The 22,486-nt window shown below is 41.1% G+C and overlaps 1 protein-coding gene across 4 annotated transcripts in view; it reads right to left on the bottom strand.

Annotated features, from left to right (window-relative positions):
* The window catches only part of nav2a (neuron navigator 2a), a 124,669-nt gene that overhangs the window by 55,707 nt on the left and 46,476 nt on the right, over positions 1–22,486 (bottom strand). For 3 of the 4 annotated variants that reach the window (XM_023952282.2, XM_078944990.1, XM_078944991.1), the window contains exons 4-11: positions 21,776–21,848; positions 20,984–21,215; positions 20,747–20,803; positions 18,525–18,658; positions 6,930–8,136; positions 5,450–5,559; positions 5,261–5,369; positions 3,226–3,639 (exon numbers count right to left, since the gene is read on the bottom strand). In XM_023952282.2, coding sequence (XP_023808050.1) covers positions 3,226–3,639; positions 5,261–5,369; positions 5,450–5,559; positions 6,930–8,136; positions 18,525–18,658; positions 20,747–20,803; positions 20,984–21,215; positions 21,776–21,848 — 2,336 coding nt within the window. The remainder of the gene's footprint in view (positions 1–3,225; positions 3,640–5,260; positions 5,370–5,449; positions 5,560–6,929; positions 8,137–18,524; positions 18,659–20,746; positions 20,804–20,983; positions 21,216–21,775; positions 21,849–22,486) is intronic. The other variant, XM_078944989.1, reaches the window with a different exon arrangement.

Raw genomic sequence — 22,486 nt, 5'->3', positions numbered from 1 at the left:
AGGGAAAGTAGACCAATACCAAAAGTCCATTATGAGGCTGAATCACTGTTAGGGCATGACAGGATCCATCACTGTAAATTACAGTCACATTGAAGATGACTATCCAGGCACAAACACACACACACACTGACTCCTGTACACTCAAAGGTAACAGAGTTTACATGTAAAAAAATAGGAAAAAACAGGTTTTCACATGCAGGGCACTCCCTAAAACAAAAAACTGATCTGTGGACATCAGCTGACTCACCCTGAAGCGTACCTGTCTGCCTGGAACATGGTCACACCGTCAGTCCAAAAGAAACCCAACAACCGCTGGTGAGTGCAGATTCAATCGGATTCAAACCTTCAGCCAAATATGTCTTTTATTCTACCGGGGCTAAAATATTTCTAATCAGATTCGACCCCCTCCCCCCGTACCACTGCTGGTGTGTAACAAATATCACCACATGGAAACGCTTCTGACAAAGCAGCGAGCTCGCCATGTGAGCAGCTGGGAGCTCAGTGTTTGCTTTCTGCCTTCCTGCTCGGCTCCACATGCTGCTCTCCTAAGCTGGAGGTTGGGTCTGTCGGAGAGATAGAGGAGTGATTGGAGGGAGGGAGGGAGGGAGGGAGGGAGGGAGGGAGGGCAGACGGGTAAATCAAGCAATCCTTGAACTGAGAAGGTTGTTAGAGGGGGTGTCCTTGTCTCCATGGAGACAGACAGTGCAGAAAAAACACAACTAGGGGGGGGGGGACTGGAAAGACAAAGATGCCGAAAGATTGGTTGATCACCTATTAAGACCATTTTTTACTTGCATTTAAGATCATGACGTTCTGAAAAATACAATAAATAAACCATAACAGCTACAGTATTTTACTTCTGTTGCACTTGTAAGGGGTACCATTTATAAAGCTGCAGTGTCAATATCATAGCAATAATTTTGGTTATTTATCTTCTTTATGGAGAAAATAAAACAGGTATCATCTTTCAAATGCATATTTATATCTTTTAATTAATGTATTTATTAATGTTACATTTAGTTAAATACTTAGTAACAAGCTAAATATTTAATTTAGAGTTAGGAATTTAGTTTATAAACCAAACATTTAGTTTACAAACTAGTTGTAAACTAAATGTTTAGTTTGTAAACTAAATATTACATTTTATAAAATAAAACCGTTTTTAAATTAACTATTTAGATCTGACCTAAATATTTAGTTCACAAACTAAACATTTGGTTTGTAAACTATAAATACATTAATTTAAAGGCGAAAATATGCATTTTCTCCTAAAAAAAGATAAATAACCAAATTTATTGCTATAAATATTTGACTCTGCAGCTCTACAAACGGCACCCCACACACCTTAAACAAAGTATTTAAAAATCTATTTAAAGAAACAAAAAAGTTCAAAATGCAAGAGAGCAGGACCTCAAACAGTTTCTTTGTCACCATAAATAGAAACCAAACAACACAATTCAAACAGAAGCAGAAGGGTTTGAAATCTTTACAGGAATTCACAGGCTGAAGCAAATTCTCTGAACTGATTAAGGTTTGAATTAGAATTGGTCATGTCTGTGACTCTTTGGAAGACGTTTCACAATAACATCTATGGATTATTCAGTGGTCTGCACTGCTTTATACTGGAAGCATTCAGAGATTCAAAACTCAACTGCAAGCAGATAGATTTCTTTTTTGCTCTTGCTGTGTAAATATGTTTGAGTTATGAAGAAGAGTGGACAAAGTGTTGCACTGTTCAAAGCCTCTCCAGGTACACAAAAAACACCCATGTAGAAGAACCAGAATCTTCCTAGACGCCTGCAGCAAAGCCAACCCAGAGATAGCTTGGGGATACGGAGGCAGGTCGCTCCTCTGTGTTTGTTTTTAACAGTTGAACTGACTCCACCCACCACAGATACGTCCATGTGCCTACACTAAGACCGTATTAGCTTCATGGGAGTAAAAGCTCATTTGTCTGTCGTAAATCACTTTGACTCCCGGTAAAGTTGGGATCAGCAAATTAAACACTCTGCTTGTACTGTATGTGAGGCCCCCAAACCCCTTTCATACAGAAAATAACCGGGCATAGATAATAAATCTGTCAGCGTGGTCATTAATCAAGAGAAAAGGCAAACATCAGCAGCTTTCGGGTCAACAGATTTTAAGAAGTGAGGATTTGAGTTCATTCTGTGTCAGATTATGAGTAATGATTCACTCAGAAGAAGTAAAATATTGACTAATGTTCAGTTTCACTGCGCTGAAAATATTTTTGCGGATAAATGTTTGCAACACATTCTGGAGGCCTTTGAACAACCTGGATGACGATGGCCGGGCTTCGTCAGCTCAGAGCACTCAGCAACTTTCGGCTTTAGAATCGCTGGTTGAGTACAAACCCATGAATTAAATCAATTAATTTCAAATCATATCAGTCTTCCCTGAAACGATCACACCACAGACGTCGAGTCAGATCCTGGTCTTTATCTGCATCTGGTTTTTGAAGGCACCTAAAGCCATCTCGGCGCCTTTTGCAGCTTTATCTGATAATAATAATGACAACAATGTTCAAATTGCACGGTGTGGCAACAAAGTTATGCAGGGAGCTTGTTGCAACATAGTCACTGGCTTTGAGAGAAGAAAACAAACTGGTTATGACAGCAGCATCATTATTGCACCTAAAGAGAGGGAGCTATGGTATTTCAGTGGGCGTCCAAACACAAGGAGAATAATAATCACTTATGCCATCAGGCCTCATAACAGTATTTTACTGAATTATCATAAAGAAACAACACTGCCCTCTTCTGGCCCCTTTTGATATTAACAGACACCTCTCTTCTTCCCTCCTCTTCTTTTCCCCGGTCCACCAAAAAACGGTCACTAATGTAATTAATATAAATAAAGTTTAGTCTAAATTACAAAAGGGGTTATTCAAATATACACCTTCTGTGTCAGAAGATTCATGACCCCTATTGTAACAGTAAAATATGTCAAACACTAGAGGCTTTCAGCTCTTATCTGTTTGCTCAGCTGTTGGACAGGACAAGTTTAAAAAAATCAACATAAAAAAGACAAGTTTACCAAAACAAAGCTCCATCAATGTTATTAAACTACAACCAGAGTATCATTACTTTTTAAAACTAAAGTCTCCCATAAGATTGTTTTTCTTAAACATTTAAGATTGTTATTTTGCCCTTTAGGTTGTTTACATTTTTTTGTAGTCATTGGTCTCAATGTATGACATAAGCTTACCCGCTGGTGACATCATCAGTGCGCACAGCATTCTTGCTCAACACGTCTCCGTCGCTCATGTATCCCGTCACCTCCATGGCGACCCCGTCCAGCTCAATGTCCCCCGCAGCTCTGTCGCCGAGGTCCAAGCTGCACAGAGCTCCTCCCCTGCCAGCCAGCTGTCTCCGGAGGTGCCCAGGGTACAGGTAGCGTCCTGCCTGTCCGCCAGCTATCCGAGCACCGTAGCCATTGCCCAATGAAGGAGCGTCGCCTGCCTGCAGACGAGGGCTGGACTGGCCCAACCTCCATGGCGACAGTGAGGAGCGGGCAGAAGAAAGGCTGAGGATACTTCGACCACCTGCGCTGTTGTTATTGCTGCCTCCACTGCTGCTGATGTCTGTGGTGATGCTGCCATCAAAGGTGGTTTCTAAGCTGCTGACACAGAAAGAGAGGAGGTTTAGGATGTAGAATTTAGGAAGCTTAATATGTTCTCACTTACTGAGAAAAATTCCTACAGTTAAATGAGGTTAATGAAAATTGGGTTTTTATTATGTTCTTGTGACATTTTTCTGATGATGGAGGACATATATAGAGAAAATTAAGCTCAAACTTGCATTTCTGAGTATTTCTTTATTAAAATAATTGTAAATCGGGATCAGATGAAAATCAAATGCTGTTTGAAAAATGTCCTATTTGTTACACAGAAAATACTCTAAATGGGCCTCAAGCTCCCTGTTCCACTTCATTCTGATGCATCCACTTGCAAACAAATAGTTCCATGTCCGTCTTTGTTTTCCTCGTCTGAGCTGGAAACAGATTACTCAGAGTGGAAGGGGACGTAGTTTCTCCGCACCAACAGTCCTGCCCGCAACAATTTCTAATGAACAACTAGAACTATGTTCTAGAAAACAACACGTTTTGTTTGTGGCTAAAAAAGCAAAATCATACTTAGGAGACACTTTTAAAATATGACCAAAAGATGACCAGAGTGGGACTTTTAGGTGAACAGGCAAGTGTTTTATCAGACTAAGGTTGCGTTTAAAGTCCTTCATTGCTCACTACATAGTGTGTTCGCCATTTTGCAGTGCTGTCCGAAACTACAATTCCAAAATTGAGTGCCCTAGAAATTTCCCACAAGTCTCTGGGAAAAACCAGAGTGCATTGATGCTCACTAGATTGGCGACTATAGACCACAATGGATTGATCGATTTTTCATGTGCAAATATATGAATTTGAATATATTTTTTTAAACCATCCATGTTTTTCACCAAAACACAGTGGAGTTTAAATAGTGGATAAATTTTATTTGTAAAATGTTTGTATTCATTAGGTTTTTACTTTTAGAAATTGGTGATGTCATATTTACTATAAAAATAAATATATATATATATATATATATATATATATATATATATATATATATATATATATATATATATATATATATATATTCTGAATTACTTTTAAAATCTAGGGCACTAGATGGTCCTGCACTATATAGTTTTTTAGTAGTCTGGGAGCAGGGAGGGAATTCAGACATAACCTTAATGTTAAAAAATAGAAGACAACAGCTATCTTTAGTTTTATGCAACGTCAGACATCAGAGCTCCGTCCTGTGATCAAAGAGGTTACGAGACAGGAGAGTTTATACCCGCAAATAAAGACCATATCTACTGACTCATTCTCTGCTGTTCTGAATTCAGTCATTTGAGGCACAGCACTCTATGAAACACAAGAGTTTTGTTTCCAGAGCAGAAGAATTCATGAAGTTCTGAAGTTTTGAACACACAAAGCTTACCACAGCTAATTATAATCAAAAATCCCCTCACGCCGTATGCCGCTAATTTGCAATGTACCTTTTAATCTAGGACTACACTTAATTTAGCATCACCTGGAAAGGAAGAATATATTTTTATATAATTGGAAACAAAATTAGGCATTAAGGGGTTAATACAATGTTCCTTGACTGAAACAAAAAAAAACAATTTCATTAAGAATTCTTTTTATCGACTGACAGTGAGATCAGTTTCTTGCGAGAAGATGACTCGGACTTTACCTATGCGTGACCTGAGTTCCTCGGAGACTGGACATGGTCTCCTCCAGGTTTTGCCGCAGGTCTGCGATGTTTTTGACAGTACGCAGCCGTCTCGTTTCTGGATCTTCACCTGGGTTGCATGCATAAAACAATTTTAGAAAACATCAATTGACAACTGACTTCCATGCACTTGCTGCAGCGACTTCCTACCTGAAAGGTCTTCCATGGGGGTATGGTTGGTTTTGGTGCAGGAGGCGTCTCCACTTCCTCCCCAAGAACTGTTCCCGCCGTCCTCTGTTCCGTCTTCATCTGTTTGGGATCTGAAAAAGGACATTGTGCAAGCAATGAAAGTCCTGAATCGGAATTACTAAGAACTTCGTGGGAACCTAATTTTCAGAAAGTTGCCACAAAGGAGGGATAAACCTGATTACGACTCCAATCTGCAGCGTTTAGGTCTTATGACTGTGTTCCACAACAAATGCCTGCTAAGGCATCAGAAAGATTTGTTGTAGAAGGATATTTCGACAGAGCTTTTCCATTGCACTGCCTGTTTCCCTTTCAGACATCTAAGTGCCTCGGCTGAACACAGCTGTTCGTCCAGAATTTGTCCTAATGTAATTCTCTATGACCGCGAGCCAGAAGGAGTTACTGGAGGCTGCTCCTCTGAAAACCTCTGACTCACTAAAAAAATAGATTTTGATCTGTTTGTTGTCAGAAATTGTTGTTTTATGTATGTAAAGACACACCACACATGTACATTCCTGAATGTAGATGTTCCGATATATATACTTGTAAGTGTATTAATACTTGTAAGTGTATTGTTGTGCGACAAGTGTGTGAAGTTTGCAGTTCAAAAGTGTTTGAGGACAGAGAGAATAAACACAAACGGCATCAGGAGGACTGATGAGGACTTTGGTCAAAGAAAAAAAAATAGAACTATTTTATTTAGGAAGTAAACACCAGGTTTTTACATAAATTTTTTTTTTTTTTTTCAATCTTAGTGTTCTCAGACGCAGAGCTTTACATTCATCTGTGAAATCTAAAAGGTTAACTGTTTCAATGAAGATAGATGCTTTACACCAGTGGAGGCTGCGGTACCGGTCTGTGGGACAGTTGGTATTATCAAAATTTGAACTGTAATTGTTACATTCGTCCATTACTGACAAAAGTAATTAAATTACAGTAATTTTTTACTTTGTAATCCATCACCTCCAACACTTTGCATTCCTACAGTTGCTCCCGCACACCATTATATTAATGCATAATCTTCAACAACCGTCTGATGTTACAAGATTGCTGCTAATAAAGTTGTTCAAACGGTGGATTGATGTTTATTATGTTTAGAAAAGTTTTAGGGACTCTTTTTTTTGTGTATTTATCCTCCGCGCCTTAAAATTCTCCTATTTCAGCTTTCACTTCGACAGTTATGGGTTAAGGGAAAATCTATATCACATTTTAATGCTTCCTACATGAAATCTGGTGTACAAATACAATTTGAAGGAGCTGCAGATGTTTTAATAGGGATGAAAATAAACTTTACCCTCAAGAGTTAAAAATGTAAAAAAAAAAAAAAAGAAATCGGACGCCCTTCAGCCTCATACAGGCTGGTCAGTAAAAATATAGTGACATTAAACTAGTCTGCACTCTGGAAGAGGTCGGGCCCACTGTTTTACATGACCCAAGAGCTCACCTGTACATGAAAGGTGCGACGGTGGCGGTGTTGGGGTGACTGTGGTGTTGCTGTGTCTGAGGTAGCTGCACACTGACGGTGTTGCTGGCTGTGCTCTGAGTGGTTCCTCCTCCGCCCGCATTGGAGACGCTGGGTTTTCCTTCTGTGGAGGCCAAGCTGGAGGTAGAGCTGGAGTGTCTGCTGTCCCGGTCTCTGTCCAGGGCCCCACGATGCATGACGAGCCCCCCTACGAGCCGCATGCTCCGGGGCCTCTCCCCCGACTCCTTGACTGAGGAAGCTTTACCCCCTTGAGCTTTGCTCCCTGGCTTTGGTATTCCGCTAAGGGCGGGGGCAGAACTCTCCTTTTTGGCCACTTTCCCCCCTTTAGGAATGAAACTGGCAATTTTGGAAGATCTTTTGTTTGACACATCAGCCTCTGCAGGGGCAGACGCTGGTTCCACCTTTAACTCCTCACTTCTGAGCTCTGCCCTGTCAGGGCCTCGCCTCCCCACCTCCTTCCCTTTCTCTTTCCCCCTCTCTTTGTCTTTATCTTTTTCAGGGCCTTTAGCAGAGCCTTTTTTGGCGGTCAGAGCTCTGCTAAATGTGCGCTGGGCAATGCCCCTGAGAGCCATCTTGGGACTGCTGGCAGTTGTAGCAACTGCAGTGGCAGCTGAGGGAGCTGCCACCCCGTTGCTGGTTCCGTTTAATCCTGGCCGGTGGTTTCCTTCATCCTCCTCTAGGGGGTCGGTAATAGAGCCAGTTTCCGATTTTTCCCCCGTGGTTGCTCCTGGCCTCCTGGCTGGGGCAGCACTGTCTGGTTGGGGTTCCACCCCATTGGAGGAAGAGGAGGTCAGGGAAGATTTTGACCCTCCTTTACTGTTGAAAAGCTTAAACTTCTCCAGCATTGACTTCTGAGGAACAGGCTTGGGAGGAGCATCAGTTGCTAAAGCAGCCTTACCGGATGTGTCCCTGTCTTGTTTGCTGGACTGCATGGCTGATGAGGGAGCGGTTGTTGAAGATGGGGTCTGAGAAGACGCCTGCTTGGAGCTTGTTGATTTGCTCCTCCAGGGTTTGCTGCTGTTATTGGGTTGGGGAATGGCGGTGGAGGAGGATGATGAGAGAGAGGAAGGAACCAGGATGGAGGGAGCAGCTGAGGTGCTGGTGGAGGAGCTGAAGGTCAGTGCTGGTGATGGAGCATGCTCAGTTGCACATAAAGAGTCAGAGGAATCTACAACAGAAAAAAAAAATCATGAAGCACAAAGGTGAAGCTCAAGAAAAAAATCAAAAATAATGTTGGTGTCTTGGTGTCAGAGGAGGCACCTGCAACAGTCGTATGTCATTCAAGTCAAAGCAGTGGAGTTGAATGGTTCATCTGCAAACTCTAGTAGCCCTCACATCTGATAAACGAGCCTGCAGATGTGTGTTGTTTACTAAATCATGTCTGAGTGCAGAGGTCCTTGGTTAATGGTAATGGTTGTGATCTATCTCTGGCGATGTGATGTTGTGTGTTCACAACTGATTGAATGATGAACTTGGACTTGAACTTAATACCCACAGAATGTTGACATTGATGCCACATTGAAAAGGCTTTTCTTCAGGAATTTTGGGGTTTTGGCTCCAATAAGTCAGACACACGGAACACAGTGAGACCATCATGTGGAAAACACTAAATGAGGTGTGTCTATCATCCTAATGCAATTACCCGCCTGACCTGAAAAAAAATCTGTGAAGTAAAACGAACCCCATGAATCCAACATCTACTGCGTTTTTCACAACATCGCAAACTCATTGTTAGGAGTGTATTTTGCATCAAGTCAACAGTAAAAACAGTAAAGAGGAGAAGCTTCTTTCAAACTGTTTATAATATCAAACAGTTTGAAAGGTTCAAGAGAAGTTCAAGTGCTATTACCTTTAACCATGGACGCAGACTAGAGAAGAAGCATAGCTGCACATCTACTGTAAGGCTCCTACACTTAAACAAACATACTTCCTTGCCTCAGGAAGAAACTCTGTCTGTGGAAATGAGCTCAGTCTCCGGCAAAGAACGAAACAAGTTAAAACACAGTTTCACTGGGAGCAAAAGCAGAACAGAGAGCATTTCTTTGCAGCATGTTCCTGTAATGCACTTGGAGCACCTTATTAAACAAACTCACCTACAGCTGAAACTCCTGCAGTTAGTCAGAGCCTTTTGGGAAACCCAGGTATCCTGATAAGTGCAGAGAGCTAAAGTGTGTGTGCAGTGGTGCTGCCAGAGACTCGGAGCTGGACCAGTATTATTTGAATATTCAAACAGCAACTGCCATTGAGAAAAGCCCAATGCAGAGAGGGCTGGGAACGATGAATCACAACATGTCAGTTGCAACCGTTGGTTCTATTGCACTCATTCACAAGAAATGTTTATTCTAAGTTTTTCCAGTGATGCAAGTGAAATCTGAGTACGGATACAAGGTGTAAAACCTCTTTTAAGGTCTTCAGGAGAACTAGCAAGTCATGGGATTAAGACCAGAGCCTTCTGTGTCAAGAAGAGATCTAAGACGGCTTGTGGATTTTTTGTGCTGTTTAAAACCCGCTCCAATCATCTTTTATTGTAAAGGGTCCCCAGTGGTCTTTTAATTATGATTATGAACTTTTTAGCTAAAATAAAAAAAAATGTTGTTTGCTAGGACATAGTTTCTGTGGAACAACAGGAGGTCATTAGGAATTCACCTCTGTGGGCAGGTCTGTTGCCACATAGCAACTCCACCCCCCCATCCCCCTACCTGTTGCTAAGATGTCTCTGTTGTGTACGACCCAGTTAGCTTTCAGCCCCTCACACCCTTCATCTAACATTAGTAGTGCAGCAAAGATGGTGAGCAATATCAGAGCAATCCAGCCATACAGTTTAGATCCAGATTCCAGCTCAGATGAGGAAAACAAAGATATTCGTGGATCATGGATTTGTCTGAAAGTGGATGAATCAGCATGGAGCAGAGCAGGGAGATGGCCTGCCCAGAGTATTTTCTACACTGCAAATGGGATCTTTTTCAAACAGCATTTTCTCCTCTGCTCCTGATTCACAATGATTTGAATAAAGAAATACTCAGAAATGCAACTTTGATTTTACTTTTCTTTCAATATGCCCTAGATCATCAGAGAAATGGAACAAAACATGTTAAATACACCGAAAAACAACATTTTAAATTATCGTGGGGCTTCGAAGACACTATGAAGTATATTTCACACCAAACCCCTGGCTTTTGAAGGCAACAAATAAAGGATTGTTCTTTTTCAGCATTAATAGAAAAAAAAATCAAATTTCAAAATATACTAAATCGCCAAATCAGAAAATAGAACGATTACTTTATATACTTCTGCATGGATTGAAAGTTTCCTTTAGTCAATCTAAAAACAGAATCCTCCTAGATTCCTCCTAAGAACATATTATCGACCCTTTCTCATTCATTCACACCTTAGGCACGGTGTTTAAACAGTTGCTTAGTTTGTGTTGTTTCAAAACGCTCACTGCAGTTTTTTCCTTGTGTCTCTTGTGCTTTTGTAAGGTCAAACCCACAATGCCACCTTTTTGTCTCCCTATTTAGCATTTAGAGAGCGCAGCCGGGAACACAGCAGTCATTAGGAAGTGATTAGCGCCCAATTAGATGTGCAAGTTGTTAGCAATTAGCAAAGTGGGTCAGGCTGCTAATAAGTGGTTCCATACCGAGGCTACTGAATGAGAATGGGAATTTTGGTGATTAATGAACGTGCATAGAAAATAAGGAAACAAGCAGGGCAGGTTTGGGATGAGTAAATCTATGATGTAGGCCAGCAGGCAGTCCATGCTGCCCCAGTAGATGGTCAGGAAAAATGAGAAAGGTGGGGCTAGAGAAGCTCCGGAAGGTGGGGTCAACTGGTCGACTGACTGAACCCAGTGACCAGGACCGACATGCTCCACTTAGGTAGCCATGGGGGAAGGGAGGAAGTTGGCACAAAATTGTAAATTATGTATCTTTCACAGATAAAACCAGTTAACGTAATGACAGTGAGTTGTTTGCCTATCAGCAGTGAAACCTAAGGCCTAATGCTCACATCCCATTTCTCATTTCTATTTGAAAGTTTGTTCTATCAAAGCACCATTTGTTCCCAAGGAAATCTTTTCCCTTCAAAATAAAGTCTTCTTGAGGTCACTCTCAGAGGAAGAACCTAATGACCTTGCGCAGCCTTAAGCCATATCCTCAAATTTAGCTGCCCACTGCCGTTTTGCCGTTTGCTTATTATACTACTTTGAGAAGCATCTTGAAGGAATTAAAGGTTTTTCTTTTGTAAATGCTTCATTGGTGCACTCATTGGCGATTACATGTAAATGCAGAAAAGGACAGAATCACAGACCACCCTGTCTGCGCTCTCTTTTGAGCTATTAAGAGCAAACCTGATGCCACAGAAGCCAAAAATTTAAAGACATTGGAGTTTGATTGATAAAGTCCTTAAAATGTACTATAATTGTTCTCCTTAGGTCTTACAGTTAACTGTAAGCATATCATTGAGTGTATATGAGAATTGGACCAAGTGAGTGTGACATCACCCCATTGACTGTAAATGGGGAACTGGAGAGAATGGCTGTGATGTCACCCATGGAACATGCTTTACTTGTGCCTCCAACCAAATGAAGTCAATTCAGTCGCAATTGTTCCCCGATACAGACTCTGCCATGTTGGGGCCAGAAATTGACAATAAGCAATGATTGGTCCAAAGTTGGTCATCATTTCTGTAGCAACCACTCTAGCCTATCAGGAGTGAGCTTGTTGGAAGGATACACCCCTACCACTTGAAAGCAAGCGAGAGAAAATCTGCCAATCAACCTTTTGAACGTTGGATGTGAGACCACCTACTTTTTTGAGGCATCTGATTGCTCAGATTATAACTTGCACTAAAAAAATATTATGACAAAAAAAGGATTATCAAAAACATGTAAAAAAAAAGTATCAGATCAAGAATGGTTTATTCTGACCAAATTCTGATAGAATTTCCCAAGCTGGGATCAATAAAGTATCTTAATCTTGATCTTATCTTATCTTCATTTTTCTATAGAGGTCTATAGGATTTTGGCTTCTTTGAACCAGTGTGTACTTTCTGTTTGGTATGCCAGGGGAGAGGAGTCACTCAGTCCAGTCCTCATATACAGTCAATGGTAAACCCCCAGCACAGATTTGTTACGTCACACAAAAAGTGACAACTGAAGTAAAAAAGGAAATGAAAGAAGGACAATGTCTGAAACATCCAGCTCCTCCATCCCAAATGGTCAGCTTCATTAGGAAAACGCATCCCGTATTTTGAAGCTGCAGGTGTTTGCTAACTCATCAGGTTCCAATTTCCAAAGCTCTCCCTCTCGCTTTTCAGTCATTGTGTTCCACAAAGTGAGGGGGACAGCCGGCTTTTGTGTGGAGCCTGAAACTTTTTAAAGATTCTCCACATGAATACACTCAAACAGTGATGCCACAGCTAATCTGAAGGCTATTCATGTACCAGGAGCGTCAGCCAAACACTCACACATCCTCATGCACAGACTCACACGCACTGGTGCCACCAGCGCTCCCTCTGCTCTATGTCATCTGATGAACACCCAAAGTCTGTCAGCTTGTATTAACAAAAAGATGAAGAGACGACCCGGGTGCTTTTATACTTTTACTGCAGCCTCCTGCTGTAACTGGACTTCAGTCTGGTGTCACGACCCGCGTCAGACTCACAGTTAGGCTGCAGGTGTCCATTACCATCCTGCAGCAACACCTTAAACCTACAGTTGTAGCATTTAAGATTTGATTTATAAATTTAAAAAATGGGTAGTGTCAGACATTTACTGACAGATCAGTAAGACAAATTTTCACAGTAAAGTTATTGATTTTGTTATTATCGATACACACTCCAATTTTTAGATTTTAGGCAAAGTCTGCAAGGTAATCTAAAAAAACAAAACTATATTTACCAAAAAAAACACATTTTCCATCAGTTCTATTAACAACTTGTAGCAAAAACTTCAGGTGAAAAGCTGACAAACCTTGTGCATGCTGCAGATATCCATGAGGATCAGAGAAAGAGGTGAAGGTAAACACAAGATGAGAGGAGAATCTCAAACTGAGGCCAGGCACTAAAAGAGTGCAGAAATGGGGGGGAGTGGAGCTGATCAGTGTTAGGGTTGGAGGAGGAGCTTCCAAATAAAAGGAACTGAGAGCAGAGGGGTTCAGGATCAGGTTTTTCCCTCAGGTTGGTGACTAAACTGGTCAAAGGTGGCATTGCTGGTCCTCCACAATTACTCACATATACCAGAACTTTGACATTTATTTTCACAGTGATTACACTGTTTTCTACTGTACTCAAGCTACAACCCAAACCTTACCGGCCTACACCAGGGGTCTGCAACCTTTAACACTCAAAGAGCCATTTGGGTTGATAAGCCAGGGGGAGCTGCAAAGTCTCATTACAACGTTGCTTTGTATTGATGATTTTGTTACTGTTATGATCAATATAAATGATTGTTTTTGGCATGAGTAAAACAAGAGAAATTAGCATTTTTATTCCAAATGAAATAGTTTATAACTTTTGACAGAACTTCCTTTCAAGATAAAATACACCCTGTGCCCCATTGGATCATCTCGCTGCAGCAAAGTTGTAGGTAGTGTAATGACATTTGTGATTTTAAAAAAAACACAACACATTTTTTTAACCTTTTGCTGGTGCATCACAGCTATATGTTTGTAAAACATAGCAAACAAAAAGTAAACCAGTGCTAACTAATTGACCCTACCTATAATAAACTTAAAATCCTTTGTTTTTTTTCAAAAATCGACATTGCGCCTTGGAATTAATTTTCTGTGGCACATGGTGTTTAAAAAAGCGTTCCAAATGTTTTAGAACAACAGAGCCACAGTGCTTGATTGATTGTTGGTACTGTAGTCAAAAGCCTTGCAGAGTGATATGTATTATGCTTCAATGGGTTGAAAAAAGTTGGATTTGTCTGACTGTTTTCTTTTGCCTAATGTGGCATTTAGTCCAAAAATATGTTAATTTAAAGTATCATTTTATTTTTCTTTAACCAAAGAGCCACATGTGGCTCCAGAGCCACCGGTTGCAGACCCCTGGCCTACTGAATGGCAACACGGTCAAGGATAATAAATAAAGACTACTGGAAAATGATTTAACTTACTCACAATGCTGGTCTCAGATTCTGTAGTTTTTGCTGAACAAGCACTCTCAAGAGCAAGAGCCTTTGTGTTGGTTTGCCCCTAGACTTGTTCCTCTCATACTGTACAGACATTACACATTCAACTTTACCATGAAACTGCTGCAAAAACTTCACATTTACAATTCAGCCCCTATCTATCATTGTCCATTTCGAAAAGATCTACACATTCATTCAAACATTCACAGCATTATCTTGTCTGGTCTCTCACCACGAATAAACTACATATCTGGGCGGCCGTGGAGCAGCGGTAGGGCGGTCGTAAGATTGCAGGTTCCATTCTCGCCGTGCACCCCCCCTGAGTCGAAGTGTCCTTAGGCAAGACACTGAACCCCACCTTGCCTCTGGTGGGAGGTTGGCACCAGCTTTCGGCAGCGGAGCAGCCACCAGTGTGTGAATGTGTGTGTGAATGTGTGTGTGACTGGGTGAATGGGTCTGTGACTGTAAAGCATTTTAAGCCTTGAAGGTAGACAAGCGCTATATAAGTATACGCCATTTACCATTTATTTATACCAGAACTAGACTCTAAAACGGTACTGTAGATCAAATTAATTATGCTAGATGCAAAATAACTGTTTATTAATAGCAACAAAATCCAGATCTCTGTTCCTGCTTTGAAACAAATAGGATTACAAGTCCAGGGCTCCAGACTGCAACCATTTGGTCGCATTTTGCGACCAAAATTTGAGAGTGTGCGAGTGTGCGACTGAATTTTACATCCAGTCGTACATGTGCGACCAGTAAATTTGTATTTTATACATTAAACGTGGAAGGGGCAAGTCAATGATCAATGAAATAATCAATGAGACGCGAGCGCGCACGCAAACACACACACAAACTCGCACACATACTCATGAGACGAGAGCACACACTCGCGTAAGTGGCTAAAATGCGTGGAGGGGCCTAGAGATAATCGAGCGCGCGTAAACATCTGTGGGAAGGAAACGGAGACAAATATCACAACCTGTGCGTGCATCTGAGCTATGAGCAAGCGAACCATTGATTCATTCTTCCGACCTGCGGCTGGTGTACCAGTGCCAGAGTCTACAGCAGGGGTCTCAAACTTGCGGCCCGTGGGCTATTTGTGGCCCCCACCTTGAAATGAAAGTTTAATTTTAATGCGTCCTGCCAGTTTTTATGAATGACACCTTTTCGTTGTCGTGTGCGGAGCTGACAAACCAACTAAATGCATGCAGTCCGTGCTGAACTTTTCTCTGGGCCGCACAGACCCGGAGGTTACGGGGGTTACGGTTAAGCGCGCGGCGTCGCATCCCCCCAACCAAACGGTTGGGGGGAGTCGGGTCAGCTGAGGAGAATAAATGTCCCACACCTACATGCGTGAACTTTAAACACGTGCGAGCAACAACACGGTTTAGTCCGAGACGCACTTAAAACATGTGGTGAAAATGCAAGGATAGAAGTGTTTGAGATGAACCAGCGGCTCGCCTGGATCATTGGGGAGACCAGGCGGGGGGGGGGGGGGGGGGGGGGGGGTGATGGCGAATCTGCAGCGAGACTGAAGGAGGACAGGAAGTTGAAGTTCAATTCAGTTCAATTTAGTTTTAATATTCCTCTCCCCCTTAGTATGATCTGTGTTATTATATATTTTATATTTATTTGAATGTTTTGTAATGGATGTAGCCTATTTTTAATCAATTGGTATTTTAAATTGTTTCAATTTCTCACTTAACTACAAAAACCATCAGGACACATGTCCCATAATGCATTGTTTTGTAGTCATAGGGCAGCTTTCAGTCAGTTCAGTACTAAATTTCCAGCTGCGTTCGGTAGGTTAGAGCCTTGCTGCTCCCGCCCCTTTCTCCTGATATTTTTGTGATGATTGACAGGTGATTTTGGAGCAAAAACAAAAATATATGTCACACACCAGGTGATCTGAACAGCCTTGCGTCCACCTGGGTGATCTCGAACACGCTTATTGTGCGTCTTGGCTGCACTTATTTGGTGTCACCAAGATAAATTTCCATCAGTTTTTGAGCCTCTCTCTGATCTCAGGTATCTGTATCGATTGTTCTGATATCCAGTGAACATCGCCCGTTCTTTTACAGTTTTCCTTCTTCTGTCAGTTTACCTTGTTGCATCTTCAAAAGTGCAGATTAAAATGTGACACTGAATTTGAAACAGCGCATTGTAATTTCTGCATCTATTATTAAAGTATTTATTAGTAATACAGTGGAAATTAGTAGATTTGGTTAGCATGTTGATTTACAGTATGCGCCCCTAAATTTTCTGGTTGTGCCCCTAAAATTTTCAGTTGAGGGCCACTGTGCTCCTAGTGAAAAAAGTTAGTCTGGAGCCCTGAAGTCATTCTTATGATTTAGTGTTTATGCGCCATTGGAATACAACCTGAATATGCTGTATTTACTTATCAACTGGGTTGTCTTTAATATACAAGATTTCTTTTTTGCAAAAGTCTTGCCGAATTACTCACAAACGGTTTACTTCTGAATCCAGTTTTGAAACCACATTGAACCATCACAGCTGACCGTTAAATTAGAAAACTATGTTTTAATTCTGTCAAATACACACAAAAACATGCTTCTAAACTACAAGCACAAGTGTGACCACTGATTGTCCACATCCAACAAACCAAAAAGTTCTATCTTGAGTTGTCAGTGCTTAAACACGGACAACTTTCTCTTTTTGTGGTCAGAACTCAGTAATGAAGAGATCTGTGGTTAGACTGTATACGTCAACACAGTCTGGATTCAGCGCCAGACAACTAAATAGTCACAAGTGCCAAACTAAAACTGGTCATTAAACACTACCAAAGAGTGAGTACTGGCCAGCTCAAGCAGTAATGGGTCAGATTGAGTCAGGACAAGTTATCATTGACTTGGGTTTCACAGATCAGATCCCTCAAACACTAAGCCGGTAGGATGACCATGGGGTAATTTTTGGGAATAATTCTTAAAAGAGTGAAAGAGCGAGGAGGAAGTTTCACCAGCATATAGGGAGACTGTCTGACAACAGTAAATGCTACTACGTCTGGCCTGAACGAATCACAGGGGCTTTAGTTCTGGGGTAGCACCAGATCAATGTTTAGACCAGTACAAGACATAACTCAAGGTCTAGGACGCTGGCAGAAAGAGCACACACAGAAAACCTAACTTATGATCCAATGGAAAAAGAGTGGAGAAAAGTTGTGGTGAAAGGCAGAGAGAACAGCAAACAAAGGGTCTGGAAAAGATGTGGAGGGCACAAATGGTCGAATGGTCTCTGTGGTCATTTGTGGGGGTTGGAGCCCCAAACTTCCAATTGGCTTCAGATACAAGATAAGACTCAGGCTCAAATTTCAGGAGCAACATTACTTCAGCCCAAAACACAGCAGTAATTATTCCAGCTAGGATGCTGCATAAGACTCTTAAGGTCCAAGGCCTGCAGGAACAGAACCAAGCAGATAGGTGTCCACATTAGTGGAAAGTTTAATTTCAGCAGCAGTACAGGATCTAGGAGTTCAGTCCAGGTCAGTGAGTGCAGGTGACATGTCCAATGTGTTCCACTGACGCAAACCAGGCAAGGCAGATAGAAAAATCCGGAAACCAGTCCTTACAGACAGAAATGATGCAGACAGACCATCACGGACGCTGCATCACTCAATCATAGAGATGGTCAACAACAGAACTGAGAACAAAAACTCTTTTGTTTTGATTAATGGGCGATGTTATTTGCACGTGTATGCATGCGACCAAGAACAAGAACGGATAAAAAATTCATGTTGACCAAAAGTAAACGGTGTGGCCAAAAATGCACATTTTTATTTATTTATTTAACCGTTATTTACCCAGGAATTGTCCCATTAAGACTAAGAATCTCTTTTTCAAGGGAGTCCTGGCTAGGACTCCTTTGCTGGAATGTCCACCCATATTTTAACCATAACCCTAACTCCACTCTAATTACAAGTGAAAAGTAACTTCCTTGTTTAAACTGCACATTTAGAATGGTCTAAAATGTCTAATTGATTGATGACGATTGAACGGTTTACCGGAATTCTGTTATGGCCAGCAGGACAAACAGACCAAAACTGCTCCTGATCAGCTTTTCATCCACCTGCAGTAAAACTGCTGATCACACGATTTAAGGGCACTTTAACCTGATCTGAACATGGAAAAGATTGATCAGAGAAACCTTAGGCTTCACTACAGATGATTGGATAAAAGGGACACTCGGTGCTACAGCACCAGTCAGATAAAAACAAAACTTTGGTTTGGTTGAACTCCAATGAAAACGGAATAATTGATGATAAAGCCATTTTTCTTGATGATGATCATGGCACAGAAATAGTTAGTTTTGAGTAGAATAAACATGAAACACGAGCATTCCACAGAGTGAGGATTGAAATATTGTTTTTGGTGCTTTCGTTTTGACAGTGACTGCAGCAGTCCTACCTTTGACCAGTTGAGAGCTAGCTTTGGTCTTGTCACTGAAGGCCTGGCTACGTCTGTTTCCAGAAGAACTGACCAAGCCTCGGGGAGGAAAGTCACTGCTTGCAGTGGACACCCTTGTTGTGGGGCCAGGTAGCCTACAGTTTGGAGCAAAGCAGAAACTGTGATAAAGGCAGAAATGAGACATAAAGAACGCAACAGGCTCTTTGTTTTTAAATGAACACTGGTCTACACGTCAGCACTTGTTTGAAGGGCTTCAGATGGCTTCAGGCTTATCAGTAGACAACTGTGTGTCCTTCACAGCGCTCCAAGACAAAACATGTGATTCTAATAGCACAGAAATTACTACCAATAAATAAATTTTAAAAATTTGAGAAAAAAGTCCTACATCATAACCAGTCTTACCTGAACAATAATACAACTCGCATCACAAGCTTACTTTGTTTCACAATGTAAAGCTGGAGGTTGTGCATCACATATTGCATTTAGAAAGTTGCAAAATCTCCCAAGATGCATGCTAATTTGGACTTTAATAAGTATCTAAGCACAGATTTAGCCAATAAGACAAACTTTCTGCTTGCTGCTGTGTCAAACACCTGTTAAAAAAGGCGTGGCTTGGAGATAAACTCAGATGTTATTCCTCTGGTCTTGTTTGGCATTGGGCTGCCTGCTGATTCAGACCTACAAAGAAGGTTGACCCTCAGGGCTGTGAGCTCAGATGCAGCGGGTTATGCTGCACATTTGACTCACATCCGTTAGAGTAGATAATGCGCTGCCTTGCAGAACATCAGGCTGTTTATAATCAGACCAATTAGTTACACATCTCATAATTAATAAAGCATGAATTCATCAGCAGGAAAGTCAAACTTGTTGGACTGATAAGCAAATAAAAACTCTTTAGTCCACTATAATATGACTCATATTTAAATCTCATGCATAGACAAAACATGTCTATATGTGCAATATTATGTATTATTGTGTGTTCTTACAATGAGTTGTAGTTGTGAGACTTGGTCATCTTAAATATGTACAATGAAATGGCTGAGGTCAGTGTGAGTAAAATGCTAGAAATGACCAGAGAATTACCAGAAGTGCGGATGTTCCATGCACCCTGAATGCACCTCTGGCTGCGGTGTATGTGACTATAAAGTCAAAATGAAATGTTTGAAGCAACTCTGGGATGGACGTTTGTGGTTGGTAAGTGTGGAGGTAAACAGGTTGAGAGTTTGATAAACAATGCCACTGAAACAGTTTTTCTACCCGCCAAATTAAAGTTTTACCTACATTTGGCGGGTGCTAATTTAGAGCCCTGATTTATGCATCAAACATAATTTAAAACCAACATCCCAATTACAAAGCTTAAAGAATTGGTCCTTAGTTGGAGCCTTTTTACCGTGCAAAATTCTAAATGATTTTCACTTTGGTTTATTAGAAATGTTATCTCTAAAATGGAGGTTGCAGAATTTTTCAAACATTAAACATCAAGATGCAGCAATAAATCTCATTATTTTTGCATTTCCTTATTAATTAGGCTCATTAAAGTCCAAATGTTGTGGTTACGTTGTTCATTATAAATTAAATGTTAAACACTCTTAGCTTCTCGGCTTGTAGTTACACATTTTGAACAGAAGAGGGGATTGTTGCACAGCGTTGGATCTGCCTGGGGTTTAGGGGCAGGAGGATGACAGCAAATAAAACATAGGAGGGGCAACATGCAAAACCGCATCCTGCATCCAGTCTTAAAGTGCATCATTACAGTCTTTGACCCTGCATGCTAGAAACATAAATAAAAGAAAGAGTGGTTATACTAAAAAAAAAGTTGTAATAAAGGTGAACTGTGACACACATTTCAATACCCCCACCAGGGGTGTGCCACCCTCTGAACACACACAGGGTTACTTAGGAGGTTATCTAAAGGTCTTTCACAGTCCATTTAGCAGTCTTGCCAAATGAAGCATGATGCCAGACAGGAAGGGAACTGTCCAAAATAGGAGCCTTGAGCTTTCCTCCATATCGGCAGATCACTCATGCATAATACATTGTGCTTGTAGTAGAGATTGCCCTTAATCACAGACAAAGAAACAACAATAAGGTCCCTGCAGAAGAAAACCGATTTCAGGACTGATTGAGGACAGTTTCTACTTCCTTATTTAAAGGACAGAACAGAGGGGGCAGTGGGGGCAAGAGAAGGAAGGGAAAAAAGAAGAAGGGCAAGTGAAGCTGACCTAGAGGTCTTTTTCTGACCAATGGAAAACTTGAGCAGTTTACTCTGAATCACATCCCTAGAGGAGAAGAAAAGAGAGGAGAGACATGGAAGAGAGCAAAGATATAAATGACATGGAGCATGAGCAGGAAGATAGAAATGGATTTTAGTTGCAGAGACATGAAAATAATTTTAAAAAAAAAACCTGCAGAAACATTTGTTTATATGATTTAGAGGTTAAGAGGCAGGTGAGCATCACCTGGACTGCATCTCGGACTGGGCTGTTTTCTGAGCTGTGGCGATAAGACTCCCATGCGGAGATTGGCTGAGATGAGCCGGGGCACTGCTCTGGTGGCTGAGGGGGGGGTGACAGCTCTGAGGCTGTGCTGTGGGGGGGAGACTGGGCTGCAAGTTTTGCTGCTGCTGCTGTTTGTAGCGGGACAGGCTGAAAAAGAGGCCGAGGATGGCTTTCAGATTCCCATTGCGGATCTCTGTAGGGGAAAATGGAGATACAAGGAGAACAAGTCAAAGGTTTCTGATAAATCCGTAACAGCACTGTCACATTCCAGCTTTCACATCATAACGTGCACTGGGTCTGGGCGATACCCCTGAAAAAAGAAAGATCACACTTTATTCATACAAAATTTGATCCCAAATTTTAATCATTTTTTTTCTTCCTGATCTCACTTTCTGAAAGTTCCACTCCGATCATCTCCTGATCTTTTTTCAAATTGTTCCCAGTGCTCTTTAAACTATGATTATGCCATTTGTAGACAAAATAAATACTGTGTCGTTTCCTAGGACATAGTTTCTGTAGACCAGAAGCAGTTCATTAGAAATTAACCTCTAAGTTATAAACAGGATCATTGGCATGGAGCAAAAATCCAGATTTGACCAAAAATAAATCTTCTTAAATGCAAATTCCAGTTAAACTATCAAATGGATTTCTGCAGTGCAGTCACCCAGTCGTTACCTGAAATATGCCCTATTTTCCTGGTAAAAGAGAGTTCAAATAAAAAGGATTTTTGAAAAATGTTGTTAGTAAATTTACCTTCAGCAGACAGACCCTGGATGTTGACGCCTTTGGCTGCCAGGAAGGTGAGGCAGGTATCTATGTTCTCAATCTGGGGAAAGGCACAGATCACGTTTAATTCAAATGAGCACATTTGGATAATGTGAGGGAGGATGACGGTCTGAGTTTTGTCTGCTTTCACACATTATTTGTACCTTTAGCTAAATACACATAGCAGCGATTATTAAGGAAACTACACAATTCTAAAAGGATTTGCAATATAAAAATATAGCAAGGTATGCTATAAGACTTTTTGTTTTTACAAAAGTAAACTTAAATATATTTCCTGTTTACTATATAAAAAAAACACTAGAACGTCTGGCAGTTAAAAACTTCCTGAAGGCAAAATAGATGTAACTGATAACAATTTCTTACATTAAAATTCAAAAGTAAGAATCTTTGGATCTTGTAAAGTAAAAACAATTTAATTCAAACCAAAGTAACGTCTTTTTTTTCAAGCAAAGGCACTGAGGCAAACCATCTATAGCAACTCAGTTGCTATGACAGCAGCCTTGGCAACCTGAACCTGTTGAGCTGTCACTGCAGAGCCAGACAGGCAGATAGGCTTTGGGAAGAGACCATGTAAGCTATTGTGCAGGGAATCGGATGGGTGGTGCACATGACCATAAAGTAAATCCCATAAAACAAAACCAATGGGCTGGAATGATGAAATGATCAAAGTCTACAGGC

The sequence above is a fragment of the Oryzias latipes genome, chromosome 3, assembly GCF_053564925.1.
Source record: "Oryzias latipes strain Hd-rR chromosome 3, Olatipes_Hd-rR_3.1".
Classification (NCBI taxonomy): Eukaryota; Metazoa; Chordata; class Actinopteri; order Beloniformes; family Adrianichthyidae; genus Oryzias; species Oryzias latipes.
Note: the sequence above shows the minus strand (reverse complement) of the source record. Positions and strands in the feature narration are given on the sequence as shown.